This window comes from Ciconia boyciana, chromosome 2 (assembly GCF_034638445.1).
Source record: "Ciconia boyciana chromosome 2, ASM3463844v1, whole genome shotgun sequence".
Classification (NCBI taxonomy): domain Eukaryota; kingdom Metazoa; phylum Chordata; class Aves; order Ciconiiformes; family Ciconiidae; genus Ciconia; species Ciconia boyciana.
Genome location: NC_132935.1, coordinates 60,217,402 through 60,242,605, shown reverse-complemented (window position 1 = coordinate 60,242,605; position 25,204 = coordinate 60,217,402). Strand labels below are relative to the sequence as shown.

Sequence of the window (25,204 nt, the reverse complement as noted above, 5' to 3'; positions counted from 1 at the left end):
TAAAGGAAGAACTTTCTTCTGTTTCATTTGACAAGCAAGAACCTTTCATTTATTTGTTATTATTATTAAATAAAAGAGAAAGTGGGAAAAGAAAAAAAAATGGGAAGGTTTCCACAGTGACTTGAAACTACTAGGCAACAAATTGTATGAACATAGCAGGTTACAGGAAAAGATCCCCACTAGTTTTCCTACCACTTTCCCACCCTTCCTGTAACCTGAGAATACAGCTCTGAACTGTGCTTATGGGTCCCATTCACTTGTTGTTTATACCAACTTCTGGAATATAAAGTTTGTCTTCTAGCATTTTTCATATCCTCTTGCAGGTTGGAAACAGGGCAAGGCACCCTAAAAACAACTTACACATTTTTATCTACCATCCTATATACATGCTGGATAAATTTTTTGTATATTAATTCAGTCAATAAATTCAGTTAATATATTGCAGAAGAAGGTAGACTTTACTTTTAAATGCTAATAAGCAAGTAAATGGTTCAATACTGTTTTTAGTAGCTCCTGTCATAAAATGAAATTCTAGCTTCACTGATCTGACAAAAAATCAATTCTACACAGACTTAACCTCTTGTTATTATTTAAGCCATATATTCATAAACAAAAGTTAGTCCTTGTCCCAAAGAATAGTTTTAAAAAGTTGTTTGTTTTTTTTTTTCTGGAATGCACTTAAGCAACTTGCTGGAATACATGAACTTCATATCTCATACATTTAATCCTGATTCAAACATCCTAACCAGGATGAAAGAAAATAAGGGGTCACAAGTATGTGAAAAGCCATATAGCAGCAAATATTGTACAGTGGTACAGCATGCATGCTCCTTAGTTGTGCTGCATAAGGTAGTACAATCCTATTCTTTACTCTTTGGAGAGACAAAGACCAAGTGGATAAAAACACAGAGAAAGTATTCCTCCCTTGTCTGATTCTGTATGGTTAAGGGAGTTATTATAAGAGTATCAGCCTACTGTCAAAATGTTACCTTGAACTGATGTTTAGTCTAGTAGCTGGTATATACTGACATTAGGCACTAGGCAGCAACAGTACTAAGCATCTTCAGTAACGTGTAATCCCCAGTCTTGCCGTGGCTATAAAAACTGTGAGCAGAACTACTACTGTTTGAAAAATAGCATTGTTCTCAAACTGTTTAGAGAAAAATCCATCCTGAATAAATCTTGCAAGCCAAAGAGATATCTGGATTTAGCAATGCAGAAGACATATAAATGAGGGAAGAATATACTCGATATTTCGATGAATATCACTGTTAGAGTAAAACCACAATTTTCTTTTTCTGCTGACTTTTGATGTTTTGAAGTCTCTGTGTCATAGTGTGCAGAGAAGAATTGTGTTCAAATGTGCATGGAAAAAAACCAAACCAAACCAAAAATAAACACACCCAAATCTCATTCACCAATTTTGCCACCTTTCAACTCAATATATGTATTAGTCAAGTCCATTACATACAAGTAATTTTGGAAATACTTAGCCATATAACATTTTTCTCTTTCTAATATCACAATTCTTGGTATCTGTCTTTTTCAAAAACATTAGTTTTCCTGCATTTATATATATAAATAATTTATTTGCAATTTTTGCTGATCCTTGGCAGTTTCTTTCACATTCCATCCAGTTAGAGCATACAAAAATCCTGCTTTGCTCAATGAATTCTTAAATCTCACTTCTCTCAATTTTTTTTTATGAAAACTTTTTTTTTCTTGATGATCCTTATGTGTTAAAAAAAGTCTTAGCTTTTAGTGAGAAAGAGATCTTTTCAAATTGTCTCAAAATGGTTATCCTTCTAAAAACAGAACGTAAACCCCTCAGTTTGTGTATGGAACTCTGATAACCAGGTGCCAAACTTTCTCCACAACATCCAGCACAAAAATGAATGGAATAGTGCCTTCAGCTGCTCAGAGATACTAGTGTTGATTTTCATGCCTCGTGTGCTGATTTGTATGTATGATTGCAGCAAAAGTATGCAAAGCTAAGGCATGCATTTGCATTTAGAACCAAAGCATGCCTTTTCAGAAGTCTTTGCCTTGGCATTTTACTGCTTGTTGTGTGCACAGACATGTCATCTGAGCATATACATACACATGAGTTTAAAATGATGGGCATGCATTTGGAAGCTGAGCTGTTTCTCAAAGCCTCAGCTGATTTCAGGGACATGAAAAGGAGAGAGCTAATTGCGCTCAGAGGTGTACAGAATGTCACGTGTCAGACAGTAAAATGTTTAGGCAGATTCCAGGCTACAGACTTAATTTCTTCCCTGATACTAACAAGCACACATTATCATGCAGGGATAACTTCTGCCTGACTCCATGGTGATCTGGCAGGTTAGGCTCGGTGGCTGAAGCCCATTTAACCTGCATACACTGTCATTAATGGTCTTCTATGTACATGTCCTCCAGAGAAGAGCAAGGCACAGTTGCTTGTTAGCCACTGTGCTTGAGCTCTTCACTTTCTTTCTTTCCTCCTAGCCAATGTTCTCTGCCATTTTATCTGCAGAATTGGCAGGGAGGATTTTTCAGCCTGGAGCAAGGTACCAAGTTCCCTGGAGTCCAAATGAAGAGCTAAGGGCATCCAGAGGTTTGGGAGGTGCTCCTCAGCGTGGGGACTCCCCTTTGGGTATGGCAGGGGAAAGTCAATAATAGTATGTAAGTGAGAGAAATGTTCTAATGCTGCAGAGAAAAAAGTCTGAATTCTTGTATCAAAATACAGCAGCATCTAGGTTTAAAAATTATTAGCAAATTGGATCATTTCATCAGCTCAAAATTTTGTAACCTCTTTAATGTAGTCTAATAGCCATTTCATAGAGCACTTCTCAGGATAAATGTTCAGTACTGAAAAGTCCAGTTCAGCTCCCTGGCTAAAGTGATTATAGAAATAATAAAAGGCGATTCTTTGGCCCACTGTACAACACTAGAATCAGGAGATTCCAGGAACAAACACCATAACTACAAGAGCATACTACAAATTAAAATGAACTAATCAGTTCTCAAATTAGATCACTGAAGCCCCCGACTGATTCAGTGTTGCTCACTGTGGCACTGACAAATGCTCTCCCTCTAGATAGGCATATTTCTTCCAGATCTTTGCTCCAAAACCTTAAACAAGAAAACTGAAGGAGAGACATTGAATTTGGCTGTTGAACAAAGAGACGACTAACTTTTCATCACTTGTATTTCAAATATGTTAAGGAGAAATTAGCACAGTTTGCAAGAAGCCTAAGATGGATGCTTTTGCCTTGAAAAAAGATGATTCACATTACACATATTAGAGTCTGATCTTTCAAGGGTGCTGAACATTTGCTGTGACATCTATGGATGCTTACCAGCTCTCAGCAGGTGTTCAGGATATCAGAGAATTAGCCCATTGCTTTGCAACATCATGCAGTATTAATTTCTTTTGAAGGAGTAATGTTACTGAAGTTTTATATTGCTTTAGAAAGGAATTGATGCACCAGAGGAGGGAAAAAATCCCAAACAAACAAAGAAAAAACCCCACAACCAGTAGGTGAAGTTTACAGAGATTAAAGAGTATATAGGGAAGAAAAATCTGTTATGGAATCATATTACTACAAACATAGGTCCTTGTTCAGGAACATGCTTACACATATTCTAAAATACCAAGTCAGTCCCACATTTCAGGGGGTATTAAAATGCTTAGCAGTGTTAAGGCCATAGATTCATTATTGTCATTGCCAAGCATTCACACATTAAGAGTATGAAATTATATGAAAGGAGATTCTTCTGTCTAAGGTGTTGGGGTTTTTTTTCCTGTTCTCAAAATCTAAATTTTCTTGTAAAATATTTCAGCACACTTTTCTTTTGTAAAAGGATGATCATTAAAAAGTGTTAGAGCAAGGTAAGAATGCTGAGTTTTAATATTTTTATATAAACATGATTTTTCAGTTTTAAAATGTTAGTTTTCTAACTGTACATACAGAAAGCTAAGAAAAAATCTTTAAATATTTCCATTTTTAAAAATAATATTTTTTATAATATATTATCTTGCAAAACAACTATTCTTACTGATACATAATTTTAACGTTAGTAATGTGTGCCTCCTGAATAGAACAACATCACCCAAAGACAATTAGATTATTTTTTTTTAATTACATTGGGGATCCATTTTGTATTTTGAGTTTGCATTTTAACTGTAAGATATATTTTCACATTTTCTCTTTAATACAAGGACAAATGAGACTACAGCTGAGATTCTGATCCAAACTTGTACGTGCAGAAGCTTTAAAAAAAACCTCATCAAAACAATACAGCTATTGCCAAAAAAACCCACAAGAATTTTCAATGTAAGTCATTAAAAAGCTCAAAATCACACACACATGCACACACTGAAGTCACGATGAAATATGCTTATGGAAACTTTTACAGCAGATAAGGCTCTTAAGAAACAAAATCTCATACTCTCATTACCTGCCCTCATCTTGCACAGACCCAAACAGAATCAGTGAGAAAAATCAGACTTACCTTCTGAATTGTTATGATTCCCTCCTGGGTGTCTTTGTCGACAGAAATTTTGAATACTCCCAAACCATCACCATCCACAATCTTATACTCCATTTCAGCATTAGGTCCCACATCTGCATCTGCAGCTTTTATTCTGGCCACCACAGAAGCCACTGGCAAAGACTCTGGGACGTTATACTGATATGATCCTGTGAAATTTAAAAATGTAATGAATTCAGAATCTTCTGGGACTGTAGGCTAAAAAAAAATCTAACCTTCTTAAAATCTACCTTCCTTTAAATCATGCATTTGAATATTTACTCAGGCTACTAGACTATATTCAGTTTAAAATAGAATTGCCTTTTTTTGCTAAGTGTTCCTCGTGATGGACTCTACTTTAAGTACTACGGACATAATTTCTTATGACGAGAGAAGTACAAGGCAAAGATGCAAAAACATAATTCAGAACTTAAGTGCAAATCATGAGGTGAATGCCTGGTACAGAGTTCCAATGCAGAAAATATTTTACTTTGTTTTCCACAAAAGAGGAAAAAAAAGCAAGTCAAATAATATCAATATAAACTCTTATTCTTTTATAGCTGTGTATCTTGATTAGGCAGCTTACAACCTGAATATGACCAGAAACTGGTATATGTTCATTTCTTTAACAGTAAGTGCACCATCTGCATTCTTGAAAATTCCAGCTTTTTCATTTAAGTAGAAAATGATACATATGCTGTCAAAAGGGCACCTGAGTGCAGTCTGTCGCCAATAACACCCTCACCTTCAAAAATAACTTCAGTTATTCTATTATTATTTCAAGCAGTTAGTGGCTTGAAATAACAGGAAATCTATTATGTACAGATCTATTTTTTATATCATTGGAGGTGAGGCTGGAGTGGACATGAATATATTCTTCACATTATTTTAATTCTACTTTGCAAGGACGTTTTTGTTTTTAAGAAAAAAACACCCCAGACAGAATGCTATTAATAAACTGAGCTCTTCAGGTTTGAGCGTACAACTGTGTACTGCTTTCTTTGGTTAGGATGAGAGCCACCTTGGTCAAAGAAAGTAAATGGAGGGTAAATGACTTTCCTGCTCTTTTGTGATTAACTCCTTAGGAAACACTGTATGCACTACAGAAATCCTGCTAAAATGCCAAAGGAATATGAAGGATTAAGAGGTAAGTTAAAGAACTATGCATCCTGAAGTCCAGCTGGCAAGAGCTAAATATCTATTAATTTGTATCTTTTTTTGTCTTTTTATTCATAGAGAGGAAGTAAAATATATTAATAAATGTACCTGCTGTACATCACTTAATTGCAACTGATCTGAAACATATTAGGTAAAGGAAAAAGATTCTTCCAATGTAGTAGTAGTAGTAGTAGTAGTAGTAGTAGTAGTAGTAGTAGTAGTAATAATAATAATAATAATAAATATAAATAATAATAATAATATATACCTTGCTGTCAGTGATTCTCAAAGTACTTAATATGGAAGCTGAGCACTTTTATCCTTTGTTTAGAAATAGTATGACATGTAAAGAAAATAACAATGTTTAGAAATAATATTACAAGTCATATTTTCCAAAGTAACTTACGTCGTGGAAAGCGGGGTGGATTGTCATTAACATCAGTCAGGGTGACAGTTACAGATGTAGTCCCTGATAATCCACCATTCTGCCCAACCATGTCCTTTGCTTGAATAACTAGTAGGTATTGGTCCTTGGCTTCTCTATCCATATTTGGAAGGGCAGTCTTGATAACACCTGCAGTAAGACAAGATATGTCAACAGTTGCACAAGCAAATACATTACTGTGAAAGCTGAGTTTGCCTTTAAAAGGTAACAGTGGATCAATGATTGCAATAAGAGAGGAAAGAATTAATTTCAACACTAATATCACAGGTTTTGACTAGCAGCTGAATTAACATACTACAAGCTTATTTTAGGTAGTGACCAAAACCCACTAATTTTTATTTAGTACTAGATTCTTTGGGTAATGCCATCCATGACTGTTTTATCCGAATATCTTCTCCCTGAACAATAAACTTCATAATGTCTTGGGTAACTTTCCCTTCCCTGGAAGATATCATCTTCTGTGTTTGATTTTCCACTCTTTTAGAGCTAGGAAGAACAGAATATTCTGCATTCATTTTTAAGATTCCAAGGTCAAGATTCATTTCACAATGTCTTGAATAATCATTCACCACATTAGCTCTTACTAATATTGATATCATGCTACACTCTGCATATATATGAAATTATCTTATTTTACCATATATTTTGCTTTAACAATACCCACTTCTAAAGCATTAGTGTAATTAAGAGATTTTTTTATTTATTAATGGAAATACTGTAATATCTGAAGTAGTTTTTGTTATATCCATTTGATGATCTGCATACTATTTGTAATTAATTGATTTGAAATGAAAACCAGAAGAAAGCTTGATGTTTCATCCTTTCAGTTCTGTTGATATAGATCAGAAAATAAATATACCTTCTCAAAACGTGATGACTTTATGAATATTTCATGTTCAGTACACAGTACAGCCGCTAACTCTGATTTCCAGAGAGGCAGCCGTTTACTGCACCAGCACTTAGTGTCAGCAGCAAAGGAAACATAAACAAACTAAATAAAGGAGAGGCACATTGGGACACATATCTCTTAATCTGATATTTGTTGAAGGTTTAGTTAGAGTTTTATTTCTTTCTTCCCTTACAAACGCAGGACTTGCCATTAATCACCTCTGGCTTGGAACATTTATTTCACAAACAGACTGGCACTATTTCACCTGTTTTACAAGACATGTTAAAATACAATTAATATACAATTTTGTAATGTTATTGTTTTTACATTGCTTTTTCTGGCTTGCTTGTTTTTCTACCATAGTTAAATTGCCAGGCAACATTAACCAATCGTTTGGAAGCTAATTATCATTCACATAGGAAATTTGAGTATCACATCAAAGTGAAAACGTATGCAAACATTTCAGTCTGAATCCTTACAGATTTTGATTTAGCAGAAACTACCATATTATTATTCAAGGACTGTCCACAGTCATTATGACAATATACATTGTACATACATATACATGGAGAGAGAGAGAGAGAGAGAGAGAGAGAGAAAACCACTATAAATCATACTCATTACAGGGAAAAATAAAGTTCTATATATCCCTGCTGAGGATGGACCTGTTGCAATATAAAGATAATTATAGTACTTATTTCTGCAAATTTAGATGTTGTTAAATGGAGTGTGACCTTTTGGTCATAGCACTGGGATTGAGGTCTGATTCACGTCACAGATTGCTTATGATAAAGAGGGTAAATAGTTTGTTTCTCTTATGTCTCAACTTGTCCATCTCTGAAATGAAGATTATAAGTAAGTGAAGGCTCAGGCACCAAACTGAACTGAGCAGAGTGAGAACTTATTTTCCTGCTCTATGAAATTATACTGTATAATGGTAATTTTTATGAAACCATCAGAGGATTAAAGGGTTCATCTTGTTGTGGCTTAAAATATTCACAAAACTTCATTAAAATAATAAAAAAAAGTTCCACCAGTAATTTTTTTTGAAAGTGGCAGCAAAATGTTATGTCAGATAAGGATAGGAAGCACAGTGCTTTCTTCTTCAAACTAATAAAGAAACACACATTTCCCACAACAAAAACTTCAGTTTAAAAAGTAGAACGGAGAAGTGATCATGCTGTAAATCTATACTTAAGGAAATCTGGCTATATGACATTTAGATATTTCTAAAACAAACGTCTGAAAAAAAACTTGTTCACAGCATCTTGAAATTTTCATTGATCAGAAAGACAGCAACAGGCAGCAGACCAGGGAGCTGGCAGATTGACAAGAAGATAAAAATTCCCATTCCAGCAATTTCTGCTTATCACACAGTTCAGATGTGTGGCTTTCATAATCTATTCTGACGAATAAGAGATTAAAAGATCAACAAAATCCAAATGTATTAAATTAAACAAGAGACCACATTAATAAGTTCCTAGCAAGGTTTAATGCACATTTTCTTTTTTCTCAGCATTACTGCTGAGAGTTTATGGAAAGTTACCTGTTTTTGGCTCCACAGAAAAGTAAGGTTGTCCTTGCAATATGCTGTAAACCACTCGAGCACTGTTGCCGTAAGTAGGATCATCTGCATCAGTGGCTGTCACTTGAACCACAGAGGTACCTGCAAATGTTTAAAGGACTATTGTACGTAAAAGATCCAAAAATCTGAACTACACTTATTCAACGTGCTGTGCCAATACATATCTGGAACAGCGTGAGGTGGCTTTTTCACAACTGTTCATCATTTCCATGCTAATTCAGCTGTGAGTATAAGGTTCTCTTTGTAAACCAGTAGTATCGGCCATTACAGTGTTCCACCTTCCCAAATAGTCTCAGCCTTTGACTCACAGCAATAAAAACCACCTCATTCAGTAGCTCCCCCTCTCTATCTCTGCCTTTGGTTGGTGAAGGGTAAGTGAACAATATTTCTTAAATGATGGTGATGCCTGAAGTATGCTTAAGTATGAAATATAGTAAGTTTCCCTTGAAAGAGAAGTCTGCATGCTAAAATTGTAATGAGTAGTTAGAGATTCAAATATACACACATATATAAGTATTAGATATTTGATAATTGTGCATGTATACATATAAAAATAATTTTAGCCTATAAAATTATTTACCCTTTTATAAAGAGATGGCTGAAGAGTTTCTGTTTCAGCTCAGACAAAAACTGGTAAGAGCTGTCTCTAATTTCCTTTTAAAAGTACCCATTTCCTTCAATAAGCTGCAATACTTTAGTAACAGTTGTAATTATCTGCTGCATAAACATTTCTTGAGCAAGAAATGTCTCTACGTTGACAGCAATAAGAAAGCAAAATGTCTAACTGGCTAGCAAGAAGGGTATATTTTGTAAGGATCTCACTCTGCATCCAGCTCCTATTTGTTATGTTTTCCACGTCAGTTCCCATTTGTTTTGTTGTATACAACAGCTTCCATGATGTATGCTGAGAGCAGAATAAAACAACACTTGGGAGCCAGGGCCTTGGCCATGGTCACAACCTTTTGATAGCCAGAAAGGATTTTTTTTCTCACTAGCAGATTGTCTGGAACATTGAGACCTTCCATTCAACAGCCCAGGGACACATTTGGAGGTTAGGTTGCAAATTAATATTGTAGTGATTTGGCAGATGCCCAGTAAAGGTCTTGAACAGAGGATCAGATTCCTTCATAAACTGGATGTAGACACAAGATTAGAGGAAAGCATTTGTTAAAGAGAGTGTTCATTTTCCAAATGAACACATTTTTGACAAGTGAAAATGAGAGCAGCAAATCTAGAAATCACTCTTTAAGATCAAACTGCAATAGCAAGTATCCAGGATGAACTGAACATAAGTTGTATTCTGGTCAGTTTTATGTGGATTTTTTCAGGAAATGGATGGGAGAAAGTTCTGAAATTCTTCATGTCTTGTATAGTACGTCCCCCATCCATTTTCCTCAGCTTTTCAACTCTCAGTTAAGTATTTATGATATAAATGGGTCCTGGGACCAGGCTGAAGGTTTGGAGACAGAAAGGATTAAGTGCAGCCCTCCATAAAATGGTACAGATTACAAAGGACAGGACCTACTTGAATGAATTCTGACCAGAAATGATCATTCATAAGATAACTTTATTCACTTAAGTTATGGCCTAGCTAACCCACATTCCTGATCTCTCTTCCTGAAGTATCCATGACAAAGTATTATGATTGCAATTCTATTTTAAATGCAATTTTTCTCTCTTGTGGACTGTCTAATTTTTTTGGACAGGGAAAAGGTTATCCTCAACCTGAAATTTCACATGCGACTATTAAGTAGATGGAAAGTTTAAAAAGAAAATTGGTAGTTAATCCATCAAGTCATTTATCAGTTATGGGACTTAAAATACATCAATTTTCTGTTCACCAGTAACTAAGAGCTTTGATTCAGTATGTCAAACTGATTTTACAGATTACTCTATAAAGTAATTTCATACAGAGACCTATTTTAAACTTGCCAGAGTCTCTCCAGCTTTGGAGTACAAGGGTATCATAATGACTATTTGACATCCTGTGTTCTTTGTGAAAGCCAGGCTTACCACATTTACAAAGTCCCTAAGCCCTGCCAATGAAGCTAACAATGTCTGCAAATATTGGCAAAAGTGCTTATAAACCTCACACACACGTTATGTCTTTGCTCCTTGCTCTTGCTGCTTTCAAGGACTCTAGACCAATACAAGATCAAAGAAATTACAGACTCTGCAACCTAAACACAGACATTTTGGAAATCCTGCAAGCTTAGAAGTGCTTGTTTGCTGTAAAAATCTATTGATGCAGCAAACAAACCCTCTACATTGCATGAGATGAGTAAAGTCAGTATCTGAATCTAGTTGGCTCTTTCCTAAAACACTTAGATCCTTTAGAAAAGGGGGGTTTTTTGGTACAAATTCTAACACCAAATCTTTCTGCACTCATCCCACTTGAGAGTAATCAGCAACTAAAAATCAGTGATACTTTTATAGTCCCTTTGGGCTAATCAACTTCTCTCAAACCTCATGGGGGAAAGATCTTTTAAAACAACTGCTATTTTCATTATTTCTTTACCAGTTGCACACAAAAACTTTGAGCTTCCAGAAGTCCCATGCTGAGAGGGAGATTTCTGCACAATATGTTTTTTAAAAAGAATATGCAAGCTAACATAAGGTATGCTAACTATATGAAAAGTCCTATGTGTAGGAAATCAGTTCCAAGGAAACATAATGCACGGAAAGATCAGTATGTGAAGATTTCCAGAGATTTTCCCAGAGGAAACAGATTTCACTTGAAGAACAGGAATTCCTTCAGAGGATGATCATTGCAACACAGAGCTGTCCTAATTTTTCTTGCAATGGATTTATGTCAAATTCATATGCCTATTTTCCTTTAAAAAAAATGTAAAGCTCTATGGATACTCATGGATAGTCAATAAATCTACAGGTTGAGTAAAAATGGGTGGCTGCATCATAGTTCCAACTAAATCATCTTACAAAAGGAGAGTTTGTGTTCCTGCACTAAAATTAAGTCTTTCTTTTATTCCTGAACACTTTGCCCTACCTCATAACACAGGCGGTCAGCTGTCATACATGCATCCAAGATTAGGATTTACAGGTAACATGGGACAGTCAACAAATGGCACCACACCTTCACTCCATCCAATGAAATGAGTGTCCCTGTAAATGTTGTTTATGGCAGCATTGTTCAGAGCCCTAGACTGCAGTTGTAAACAGGACACTAACCCTACCCCAATCTTTCATTAGTGACTTGTTATAACCTGTAGCTTCACAACTAAAACTTTAAATATTTCTTACAGTTTGTGTATCTGATATGGGTTAAAAAAATAAATAGGGGCTATTTACTGAAAAAGTGTCTTTCCCTCTCAGATATGGATTCCTTTACAATTATTTTTCTCTATAATTATGTCTTTGTAACAAATCTTCAATATCAGTTCATTAAAAAGAATTCTACATGTAGCAATTTCATAAACTTTTTCACCAATTGCAGGAAATACTGAGGGAAAATCCATGCTGCTAATCAAAGGGTGTTCCACATATTTCTTTATTGATACTAGCTAATAACACACTGAATAATGTGTGACTGGCACAGATTTCTGTTTTTTTCCAGAATATTTAAGCTGTCATTTTTAACCTAACCTTCAATAAATATTGGTAGATATTACAGAATTGCAGTAATCTGAGAACTTGACCTATTTAAGTTCTGATATTAGAACAAAAGGAAGGGAGGAGTTTTTTGCAGAGAGGACCTTGAACTTAGAATGTTATTTGTACTTTAATTTACCCAAGTCAGGATTCAGCAATGTTTCTGACATGTTGCAGAGATCTACCTTTCCTGTGATAGGGTCAGATAAAGGTAAACTGCTTGCTGAAGTTTATTTTGAGTTGAAGATCTTTCAAAGGGATCCTTTTTAAATCTCTGAGTTTATTGTTTTAGAAATCTCTACACAGAGCATTTTAAAAAGCTTGCTAGTAACTTGTGTGGTATTTTACCAAAGTTTTAAAATGAGTTTGTATGAGAAAGGATTGTGTGATTTCTGTTTTTAACATTGGTGAAATTTTATAAGGTAAAACTGGTTTCTGAAACTAGATGAACTTAACAAACACTTATTTTTGAAACTGCCCAAACCCTTATCAGCTGAATTGTAACCACTTAACAAATTAAAAATAGACCTTTAAAGGCAGTCAGTTATTAAAGGCATTGACTGATATCAATTAATGATGTATAAGATGTGCAATACACAAAACAATTCCATGATAGCATCACATTTCTATGTGATATCAGCTGCTACTAGAAATATTAAACACCTTTACTATCAAGGTATCCACAATATCTGCTTAATCTTTACATGCAACAGCTCATCTGGGTTCTGCTCCGTACTATCTGGTATTTCTGTGCTTCAGCCACTAGCCCTCACCCAGAGCTGATGCAGCAATGCCTCCACAGCCTTTTCCCTCCAGGAGTGTGAAGGGGGAGAGACAGCACCTGGAGGCAGGTTCTACCCTCTTCGCCTCCCCTCTCTCCTCCCACAGCCTTGTTACGTTGCTTTCACTGGGGAACAAAGCCCAAGACTGGTCCCAGCCCAGCAGCAAGGTCAGGTAAAGTGAAGCAGAGGGGGTTTGTGACTGGACAGACTCACTCTCCCTTCATTCAGGCTCTCAAAACCCACTAACCACCTGTACCAAAGATTGAAGCATGGTATAAAGCTTTTTTTTTTCTTTTTTTTTTCCTTTGGTATAAAAATCAAATGTTTCTATCCATGTCAATTAGAAATAATAAACGTGGCAAGAAAGATATTTATTGTGTTGGGTAACAAGCAAAGCTGTTGATACATCTGGAGAGTACAGAAGATTAAACAAAACCAAAACTATGTTGGGTTTTGGAATTTTTATCCCTAGTTCCCTTGGCTATAAGCCAAACAGATCAATATCTCACATCAGCTATTTTTTTGGTCAATATCACAGAAAGACTCTTAATACTTTTAACTGTAATTTGCAATCTTTTTGTTTGAGATATAACACTGCTAGTTTTTTTAAGTAAGAGACATACTTTAAAAAAAAAAAAGCCCTATGATTTTCAGATAAGCCATATCTTTGAGGGTTTTGCTATGAATAGCTTTACAAGCCATCAAGATATTTACCCTGTCCAGGACAATCAATATAATTGGGCCTGAACCAAATATAAGTTGAACCTGACCCAAAGTCATTTCAAATAATACAAATGATTTACTTCAATTAGCCTTAGATAATGTCCTAAAATATTTGTCAAATAAAATACCGAATCATTACACTTTCATAACCACCCTCTAGGTTAAGGGTTATAGTTTTAGCTTTATAGTTAATTTGGGTTTATAATCCTATGATCTCTTTCTTTTTGTTTAATATCCAATTAAAAATCCTTGTCATGGATATAATTTGAAACAAAATAAGAGAGAGATACTTTGTTTCTCCTTAATATTTCATTAATGCTCTAGGTGATTAATTAAAAATTGTGTTATATGAATAAACTATGAATTGATGTAACTATGTAAGACAAGTGCTACACAGGCATTTCATAATAATCCTTAATTCAGTAACAATGCGGTATTCGGTAGTTGTATGATACAAACCATGAAGACGTTTTAAATGTACAGTTTCAGGAAGCTCATGAAGATGAAACCACCCTTAGTCGACACAAATCCTAGAGAGTGCACAATTCTCAGTTAACAATTTTGCACAATATTCCACCTAAGTTGAATATATATTTGGTGCTGCAGTCCGTATGGGAGAGAATTTCCGTCAGTCATTTATGTGGTAAAGATTCAACAAAATATGCAAAAGCAGCTCATTTTGAAAAATAGTCTTTATGTTCTCCACTGCACACTGTGCACTCCCCACAGATTGATTCCCAATATATTTTTGGAACAAATGGAGCATGGGTGAGGGGTAGAGGCATGGATTTGTGTGTGTAGGTAAACCTCATATATCTGTAGTAGTTGTCCATATGTCAATATGCCAGTACAGGACAAGATAGAGGTAACTCATGCAAAAGGGTAATGTGGAGATATTGCTCTTCAGGACACAAGACAAAGGTGCAAAAATCTAATGATTGCTGCATGCTACGGCTCACTTAAATAATCTAATTCTAAAATAAAACAGCAATTTAAAAAAAAAAGATATATTTTCTACAGAACATATTTTTGAGGTGCTGAATATTTAGGTTTTACAGTCTTAGATTATCTGATTATCTCTCTTTTTCCAAAGTGCAGCAGTAAAAAGTTCTCAGCAATGTATCACAACTTCATCTTCTCCCTGATACTCCTCAAAAGCTGTGGTGTCCATCTTTCTTTTCAAGGCTACTATTGCCTCTTCAGCCATCCACATAGTGTTCCAGTGACAATGAACAAGTGACAAGTATCAAATGAGAAATAGTGTCTATGCTCACTGCTTAGTAAAATAAATAAATAGAAAACTCATTAGCAATGTTTTACTTATCTCCTATTGGCTCCTAAGCTGAGTTTCAAATATAAAAGCAATGTTGACTGATTGCTGCAGGGCTCTTAGGCAGGGAAGATTCTTTTTCTCTAGCTCTAATTTAGAGGCATTGTTTAACGCCCAAAGACACAGGAGATGGTATTAAGTAAACTATAGCAAATTCTATATGGACAGTCTTCCTGTAAAAGTATCAAATTCTGATATGGTTTAAAATCAGTCAAGCAAAGAAAATCCAAATTTCAATCACCATATAACTCTCTTAACCTGAAGTGAGACTGCCCATACATGTATTTGCACTGAAGTAGATTAAGTTCTTCTGCTGTTTTTTAGCTTCATGCTCACATTTACAATTTCAGGTTAAAGTAAAATTTACCAAAATGTCTCCAGGCAAAACTCCTATCTGTTCTGAATCAGTCAGCTTTCAAAGGAACAGTGGCACCTGACAACAGATGAGCATTTAGTCTCTTTAAAATGAAGAGATAGTGGATTTGATGTTGAAATTCTTCCCTAATTCAAACTCAGGAAAAATTAGCGTTTTTTTTTCCTAATAGAGTGTCTGAAGCTTCTAAAAGCCATTCTTCTCTAATTCCACTGGAATTTTGAAACTATCTCAAGTTGTACCCCAGTCCCTGCTGCTTGCATATATTTCTCAGAGCTGGATTTCAGTATTAGAAAAGATACATAGTAAACTGTTACTGATACATGCAACACTTACTTACCAAAAAAACCTATGCTATGCACTAGCAGGAATTTGAAGAGTTTGTTAAGAACGGACTTTATCTGAACAAGATGATATATTATCACCTCTGAGTACCATAGCATAGGTGTGAAACTTATTATTGTTAATGAGAATTATAAAACAAAGCCCCTGGGCACTGGAATGAGAAATGCACCATAAAATGCTTATCTGAATCCCTACATAGCTATTTGAGTTTCACAACATTTTTGAAAGGGTAAATACTTAATCTAGCATGTTATTTCCAGTTAGGTCTTGAAATATCTAACTGTTGCAGGTGCCTCATAGATAATTAAGTAGCTTAGTGCGATACAGTAAAAAATAATGAAATTTTTAAAAAGGCAATAGGAACAAATTTCCCACAACACCAACAGTGTATTTCACACTTACCCACAGGAGACATCTCGGGAACTCCAGCAGTGTAAGGACCATCCAGAAATTTTGGTTCATTGTCATTGATGTCCTGAATCTTAATGACGAACTCAGATTCTGGTTCCACGGGTTTATTAGTCAGCCTATCTAGTGCTTGTGCTCGGAGCGTGTAGTAGGCCTGCTCTTCTCGATCCAGCCTCTTTGTAGCATGAATATCCCCCGTGTTCTCATCAATAATGAAAATGGAACTTGCCCCTTCGCCTGACAAGATGTATTTGATGGAACCATCTCCTTTATCAACATCAGAGTGAAGCTGGTGAAAAATTGATGAGAGATGAGATTAACTTACAAGAGAGTCAGTGGCATGGAGATATGTAAAAATAATTCTTATGTCGAGCAGTAGTACATGAAATTTTATTGTTCTTGGAAAGATAAGCTGAATGTTTATTGTGCACAGCATGTGAGGGACCATTAGAATCTGTCAGCTTGCTCTTTTGAGCAAGACAATTTCATTCTTTCCTGCAAACAGTCTCATTTTCAAACGCATTTGATATCGTCTTACAGTCTTCTCATACCATAGTTTTACAGAGCCACACACATACCCACACACACACATATGATTATAACCATGACTTCATTCCTACCTGAATTTAACTACATTGTTGGTTTCAGCTTATTATCCTACTGAAGGGTGAGGCTTCAAATAAATGTCACTATAAACTTAATGTCAGAGTGTGTTTGCTCCTGTGCATGTATGGGAAATTACATACTGGTTTCCTCAGTGTTTACTGTGTAGATCAGTAAAACATCTAATGAATTAAAATGGATTGGTTGACAGATTGCTCACTACTATCTGATGAGCCGGTAACTTCACTTCCATATCTTGTTTTCCATTATCTAATTTCAGAAAAATGCAGAGTCTGGGAAAGACCAAGAAGTCTCCTTGCACCACCTGAACTACACAGCATCAAAAGTCAGGTGTAGTTTCCCTGGGACTACTTGTAGCAGGCACTGAACAAATGTACCTCAGTAGGTCAAAATTTATCTTCCATTAGAATTGCAAGACAGATTTACAGAAAGAAAATGTCTTCCTCATCACGCAAGCTATTTTAAGTTAGAGAGCAAGATTCCACAGGTTTTGTAGCTCCTTTATGTCTACTGAGTCTCATCTTCCTGTTACAGAACACAGACTCAAACAATTGTCATATACTTTTCAAACTTGTATCAGCATTGTAATTGATCTGGATATCACGTTAAAGACACACACACATGATATATTTAACACGGTACGAGTGAAAAAAAAATCAGTAAAATTCGAAGTATTTGCTCGTTTGTTAAAAAGTGGATTATTACTTGTAAATAGCTGAGGACAATACTAAAGATGTTCAGATTCTTTATGTGTCTTATCTACTTTGTACCTGCCCTAACTCCACGTCATGTTGAGTTTGGAGGTAACTCTACTGTCATCATGATCATAATTTCCTCCACTAACATTTTTTTTTCTCTCAGCTGGGAGTATCACTGAGACAGTAATCACTTCCAGAATACATGCAGAAAATTGCTATCTCAGGCATAACTTAGCACAGCTGCAAAACCTTTTCCTATTTCAGCAGGGAAGTATTCGTGACGAGTTTTGAATTTTTCAGCTGGATAAAAAGCTGCCTATTTCTTACACATTATTTCACTTCCACTGTCTGGATATCTCATACTTATGCAATTACAGTGCACTCCCTCTCTCTTTTAAGACAGAAATGGAGTCTGAGCTTTGGACTGGATCAAAAAACAGAACTAGGGCATCTAAATCAGATTAGCTACATTATTTCAAAATATGGCATATCCTCATTCTGCTGCTACCTAACTCCTGAGATACCTAAACAAGCCTGATATTTCTCTGGTGTTTCTGAGAGTTCCCCAAACGTTTAAAGTCCTACTTCTCAGCACACTCAGGAATAGTCAATGCTGACTCTGTGAGCAGATCAAGGTAAAATGTATCTCACATCCAGCCTCTTTCAAGATCCACAGCACTCCATATTCCTCAGCCCTAATGGCTGGGGGTTTGTTCAATAAACCATAACTCTGTTCATCTCACAAATCTGGCAGTTGGGGCTCTTGCTGCTTTTTCAAACTTGACTGCAAGAAGTACCCATCTTCCCTACAAAGGAGCAGTAGCCTATGCAAGTAAGAATCTGTCTGGCTTGTGTTTGATTTTGTTTTACTTTTTTTTCCTCTTTTCTTTTTCTAAGACCTACTTCAGGGTGCTTAAGTCTCCTTTGTGCTACAGAGGCATTGCGTGGGTTCTCCTACATAGCCAGAATCCTACAGCCTAGACTGAAATGCTGAGCATCACATTACCCAAGAACTGAAGTTATGGGATACAAAGATTCAATGACTTTGTCTTCTTGAAGTGATTCAGTTTTCTCCATATCCCATATTCTAGCAGAGCATTAGTCTTTCTGTGGTGGCTGAGACTCTCCCATTCTCCCTGGAAAAGTTATTCCACCTTTTGTGGCATACTTAAGGATGTCCTGGATGAGAGAAAAGCAGGTGACACAGGCATACCCAGGAGTTTATCAGGCAGAGCAGTTTTCTGAAAGTTAGAAATGTGCAAGTAGATCTCTTCAGGCAGAGAAGGGAAGGGATTCCATATCTCAACTTGCTGAGAGTAGCATAGTGCTCTTTCATGAGGGTGGAGCCGAGTCCATCTATATACCAGAGTGTAGCACTCACACCTGGGTTTCATGCTACAGGGCTGCACATCCTCCCTTTCACCTTGTATTTAGATCCAGCTCTATCCTGAATAATTTTCTAGCAATGTTTTGAAATAAAAGAGACCTTCAGGGAGAGGCCAGAAGTGTAAATCCTCAAGGATGCACTGAGGAAGTCTTTCACATCCCAGAGAAAGAAGAAATTCTGTAGCTTCAGCATTTCCCATTTGCTCACTCAGTGGCTCGCTGATTAACGCATTGTTTTTTAAGGAGTCCCACTCTGAGGTCCATAAATCTCCTCACAGATTACACTAGAGTGGCTGGTGCCCTGGAGTGAAATGCTGAACAGAAGCCACTTTTTGGAACGATGCCTTAGTAGAAAACTGCTACTGCACAGATAAGAAAAGCGATTAGCAATGACCTTTGTTACTCCAAGGTTGATGGTCTGGGAGAGTAAACTTCTTTGTATCTTTTATTAAAACTTTGTTCAACTAAGCCTTTAAAAAACAATGCTGGCCCATGCTCAAGTTAGTAAAGTACCATTCTTTATCTACTTAACCCCAGGAAGGTGATATAGCTCAAGATTTAGTTAATCTTTGGCACTATAGTACAATTAATTCTGTGTAAAGCACTCTAAAGAATTTTTTTCAACATTTTTATGTGTGTTTTAGTGTGTATCTGAGATAACTTAAATGTACAATACAGAAGAACAATGCAAAAATAAACTAGGCTGACAGAATCCAGATGTATATTTGGCGCAGTTTTCAGACCACTTTTATTCCAGTTCCACCCAATATAATCCTTCCAAACAGTGTTCTTCAAAGTCATTAATGTAGAGGCATCAATGATTTGCAACTAAGAACAAAATTTTTGAATGCAGCAGTCCTATGCCATATTTACACCTCTGCTACCACCAAATGTGACTTCAAACTACCTGTACTTCCAGCTATTTAGTTTAAAATTCTAGGAAGTGAGAATATTTTCCTTATGATGTTGGCTTTAGAAAACACTTTGCATGTTCTTTTTTGTTGTTGTTTTGATTTTGTTGTTTTGTTTTTTCCCCCTTTTTTTAAGAAGAAGTACATTTAAGAATGAGACCTAGGACTTTTATTTGCTCTTGTGATTAACTTGGTGACAATTATATAGAATGATATTAGTTCTCAGGACAGTTGTACTTTACAGGAAGGCTCCAGAAAGCATCTATGGTGGTGTCATCTACTAGCTTGTCTATCACTCCTCCCACTTTCTACAGAGACATTCATGTAGGAGACAGAACTGCAGCTCAGTCTGTAGCTGCACATGGGGACTATGACTTCAGAAGTAGAGAGGATCAAGACAAAGGCAGTTTCAAATTCTTGTTTCAAGAGACATGGAGGATTCAATGACTCACTGGGTAAATCTCATCTGATTCCATTCTGGAATATTCCAGAAAAATTTTCTTTCAGAATTAGTTTGCAATAAATATTGTAAATAAAATTCCCCCCTCTGTTTTCTGAAAAAGGAGTGCCATCGGTAAAGATGGTTGTATACTTCCAATTCATTTCATCCATTTATGGATGAAACTCCACGCAATATCCATGATGGTCACTCTCCAGTTTGCCTTGGCTTTCAAGTAACCTTATTTCCAGTATGAGATTCATGATCAAATTATTATATGCTGATCCTATTGCTTCTTTGTTACATTCCACATACTTTTAACCTGAAGATTTTAAGAGTTTTGGTGTTGGGTGTTCCCTACATTACACCATGTACAAGAGAGTACATGAGAACAGAAAAGGGAAAAAGCAAACTTCTGCAGAGAGATGATGCATTTTTAACAAGAGGATAACTTTTGATGTTCTAGGAAAGTTAGCAGAGAGTGAATAAATCTAATAAGAAAAGCCTCATAAGCCTTGTGGAGGCAGAGAGGGCCAGTGTATATAAGGAGTGTAATTTTTTTTTTTTAGAAGATAGTTTACTGAGTGTCCTCTACTGTCTCTGAACTCAACCTAAAAAGAGGTCACTCATCTCTTCGTAGGTCCAACTCCTAAAATTGCTCTCAGTTTTAGAAAATGTTTGTTTGGCTATGTGTGAAAGAAGGAAGCAGTCAGCTTCACTCAGTAGCAAAGGCACTATTACCCTAACTCCTTTAATGAATACAATTTTGTCCTCGCATTTTTTGGTCCTGTAGCAATATAGCTTAGTATAGGGTCTTGCCTAATTCATTTATGTTTACATGGACCCTTAGGATGATAATTATTCTAGGGAAACCTAAATAATACATTTCCTTCAAGGTTTCTAATACTCAATAGTTTCTGGATTTTGTCTTATTTGTATGTACAGATCTGTACAACCAAAGATGATGTAATTTTGCATCACTTGCCATTAAAGTATGCTAATAAAGTATTTCCAACAAAGAAGGACATTTATTTTTATCAGTAAGCAGAGATACTGCACTGCTTTAAAAGCAATTTATCTGGCCACCACTGATCTGTTTGAGGTCTGAATGAGAGGTTTGCTCTTTCTCTGATTTTCAGTTCAGACTCCCTTAAAGCAGGTACAATGTTCATATGCCTCTCTTCTCTGTTTTTTCTTCCTCAGAGATCTATCTTTGCAGTTATTCCTCCCTGTGGCAGCATGGCTGATGTTTCATTGCAGAGTTTGCAGATTCTGGGTGAGAAGAAAAGCACAGGGAGAACATGGGGAGCTGCCAGGTTTTCAGCACCAGCAGGATCACAGAGGTAATGGTGAGAAAGAGACAGACAGAGCAAACATGAGATGCTTCCATACAACCTAGCTCCATAGCTCCCTGAGACCACAGGAAATGTGCACATGTTTGCAGAACAACTGAAAAGTTTTCTGAAGGAGGAGTTACCTTGCCTGCACCCTTTCCTTTCTCGCTGTGAAAGTAACTAGAAAAGGAGGAGAGGAATTAAAACTGCATCCTCATGACTGTGCAGGCATCCATACTTCTTGGTGATATGGAACTGATGCAACTGCAGCTTTACTCCTGCCTTCTCACTAGAAGCAAGGAGGGACTAGGAAGCAAAAAAGGACAAAAGGAAGACAGAATGCCAAGCCAGGACCAATATTCTTGCCCATTTTATAACCACAGTCTACTATCACAAAACAACTGAGAATTGATTGTGGGAGGAAGACACTCTTGTCTTCAAATACAACATGCCCCGCCCCTCCTTTCTGGGAAGACTTAAAAAGGGAACTTGTCAGGTGTATACAGATTAAACATGTAATTGCCAGAAGACAAAAGCAAGCAGGTGATTTGAAACAAAGACTTAATTTGACTATTTCTATTAAATCTTGCTCATCACAACAGCCAGGTTCTTAAAACTTCTGTTCTTGGATTCAGTATTTACTGTGGTTGCACCTAGAAGGTTTTGAAATCCCTTTTCCCCCCAGGTTATCACTGCTAATAAGTGTTTTGAATTGTGATAACTCATTAAGTACTAGATATTTGTATTTTTTTTCTTCTTTTTAAAATATAACACTATATTTTTTAACTATCAGCATAACTAAGGGTTCAATGTTGCTAATTTGGAACAACTTCAATGCAAATGATAACTAATATCTAAAATTCAGCATAGACAATGGATTTAACATTTAAGTAAAATCCAGTGTGCACACATACCACATTTCTTCAATGTTTAAGGGCCTCACAAACACATTAGTTACGAATACAATTGTTGTTTTCAGAGGAAGCTATGAAACTCTTACTCTTGTAACCATAAGGTAACCATATTTCAATATCAATAGCTTAAGACATCTCTTTTAATTTCCTTTTCAGTCTCATTACAGAAGTCATGTGGGACAGAAACAGATTCCTCAACATTTTATTGATGTCAGCAAAGGCTTGTGATTCATATAATTGACTTCACACCAAGGCACTAGTGAAAGTATTATTCAGCAGGTAATGATTTTCGTATAAAAGGTTTTTTTCCAAGAAACGTTGAGAAAGTGATAAAGGAGCTCCTGGAGAGCTTTTGTTTTCTTTTGGTTTTATTAATTTATGTAAAACTATACTACAAGCCTGGGCTCAGAAAGAGAGATGCTGGTCTATGTTCTGTGCTTTCAGCATAACAGTTAATACTGAGGACAAGAGATCAAGTCAATATAAATGGCTATACCCAAAACCCTAACATTTTTAATTAGAGTTTGAAAAGAAGGAATACGCTTGTAATGCTGCCAGACTTGTTGGCAATGACCTTGTCTCAGCAATGTTGTCAGTATAGTAGGGAACCAGCATAGACAACTGTGCCACAGTGGCACAATTTGCCACTTTGACATACTAGCAATTTCATGCACTGTTTTGTTGCCTCCAGACTTTCTCCTTGTCAGGCAAGTGCAGAGACAGTCATGTGGGAATACAACAAGGTCCCATGCTGTAGACCACAGTATAACCACATTATATTTATCTAACACAAGCAGATGCTGACAGGCTTGCTCAAAACCCAGGCAGCCTAGACAAGACTTCTGTTCTTTGTTGATCTAAAACCCCAAAAATTGTGTCTAGAGTGCTCAGAGCTGACCAAAGACCTAAGCGCTGTTGAGACAACAGAGATCTCTTCACATCCAGTACTGTCCTTATAGGCTGCCTGAACTCAGACTGTCTCCGAATCATCACGTCACATGAGTGCATTTCACATTTAAGGTAAAACCAGGGCACATCCCTTTGGGAGTACTAGCTGTGTCACCCCACAGCTTGTCCTTAATATCGCTCCTGCAGGCAAATTGTATGTCATTTGGTGTATTTTGACCTCCGAGTTCTTCATACTCAACAGCGTATATAAAGCCAGTAAGAACAAAGGTTCATCCACAATCAAGTTATTCATGCAGGTGCATGATTAAGAAAGCATAGGATAAGAGAGAAAATAAATAAGGATAAAGAGGGAAGAGAGGAAACTGAGCTTAAAAAAAACAAGGTAAAAAAAATCCACAAACCAAAAAACCAAAGTGGATGAGAACATGGACATGTCTGAAGGACCAGGAGAGAACTGGAATGGGAAAAAGACTGATGAAAGACCTCAAATGAATGCGATGAGACAGAGGAGACAGGGCAAGAGGAAGACAAAAGGAGACAGGCAAAAGGAAGAATGACAAGTTGAAATAGGAGGAAACAGCAAGTAAAAATAAAAAGTACAAATGAAAGAAAATGCTGAAGTAGTAAGTGGAGCTGATCTTAGGTGACTGATCAGTGTTAGGCAAGAATAGTATTTGAGAGTAAAGCTGTGTAACTTTACCAGCATCTTCTTCTCATGCCCTGTTTAATGCAACAGGAATTTAAAAGGCTGATAACCTGAATCTGGTCAGGTGTCATTTTACTGAGGGTGTGTATTACTACTACTCCAAGATCACAAAAAAAAAGCCTACTCTGAAGGGGGAGGAAAAAAAAAAGAGGGTGCAATTTAAATTGTCATTGATTTTAAAGTTCAGGAACCAGAGGAGCAAACATAAGAAACATGATTGACGGTCAGGGAGAGTAGGATAAGTGTCAGCTTGTTCTGAATGAACTAGGCATCATTCTTTAAAAAAAATAAAAATCTTGATTTCCCCTATTAATGTAGTTTCTGAACTTTTTTGCTGCTACAGAATGTACATTTCTGTGCCTAAGAAATTAAAATAGTAAGAATTTTTATTAATTTACTCAGACTTATTCTCTGCCATGATCAAACTTGGAATAAGCAGTTAGGCTTTACTATCCCCTCCTTCCCCTGTGTTGTTCCCCTAGTAAAACATTCAGAAATGTTAGTGGAAGAGTTTAGTGAAAAATATATAGCCTTTGTACTCTTAAGGGACTATCAGTGCTCCAGGAGGATAACAACCTTATCACCTCAGCCACATGAAGTGAAGTGAATATTTAATTTTGCTGACCTTTTGAAAAAGGGGGGTGAAATGGGAAAAAGAACAGTGAAACTTCTTTAGTTCCTTGATGGTTATTGTTTGAACAAAATTCCAAACAGAAGTACCAAAATTCTAAAACTTACACTTACAACATTTCAGTTAGTATCTAAGTAAGCCCTCAAGGCTTCGAAGTGGAAGACAAAGTTCAGATGAAAGGTTCCTCTAGGAATAAGATATACTGTCATCTAAAGGCTAGTGAGTTGAATAATTAATAGGAAATACTGAAAACTGGATGTGATAAGAGCAACCATGTCACATTTTTATGACATTTTTTCTCTTAATAACACTCAATTGTGTCTATAGTGTTCTCTCTCTCTCTGTGTATACTTATACAATTTAGCTCTTTATATAGACAGTGATATAGTGATTGTATATATGTATACAACGTATGCATACATTTAAGTGTATGCATGTATACATGCACACACGCGTGCGCACACACAGACACACGCGTACATTTCCTTAT

The 25,204-nt window shown here is 36.2% G+C and overlaps 1 protein-coding gene across 1 annotated transcript in view; it reads right to left on the bottom strand.

Annotated features, from left to right (window-relative positions):
* Positions 1-25,204, bottom strand: part of CDH7 (cadherin 7) — a 72,181-nt gene that overhangs the window by 25,943 nt on the left and 21,034 nt on the right. Inside the window, exons 2-5 of the mRNA XM_072851312.1 lie at positions 16,157-16,451; positions 8,554-8,673; positions 6,080-6,247; positions 4,498-4,685 (exon numbers count right to left, since the gene is read on the bottom strand). Coding sequence (XP_072707413.1) covers positions 4,498-4,685; positions 6,080-6,247; positions 8,554-8,673; positions 16,157-16,451 — 771 coding nt within the window. The remainder of the gene's footprint in view (positions 1-4,497; positions 4,686-6,079; positions 6,248-8,553; positions 8,674-16,156; positions 16,452-25,204) is intronic.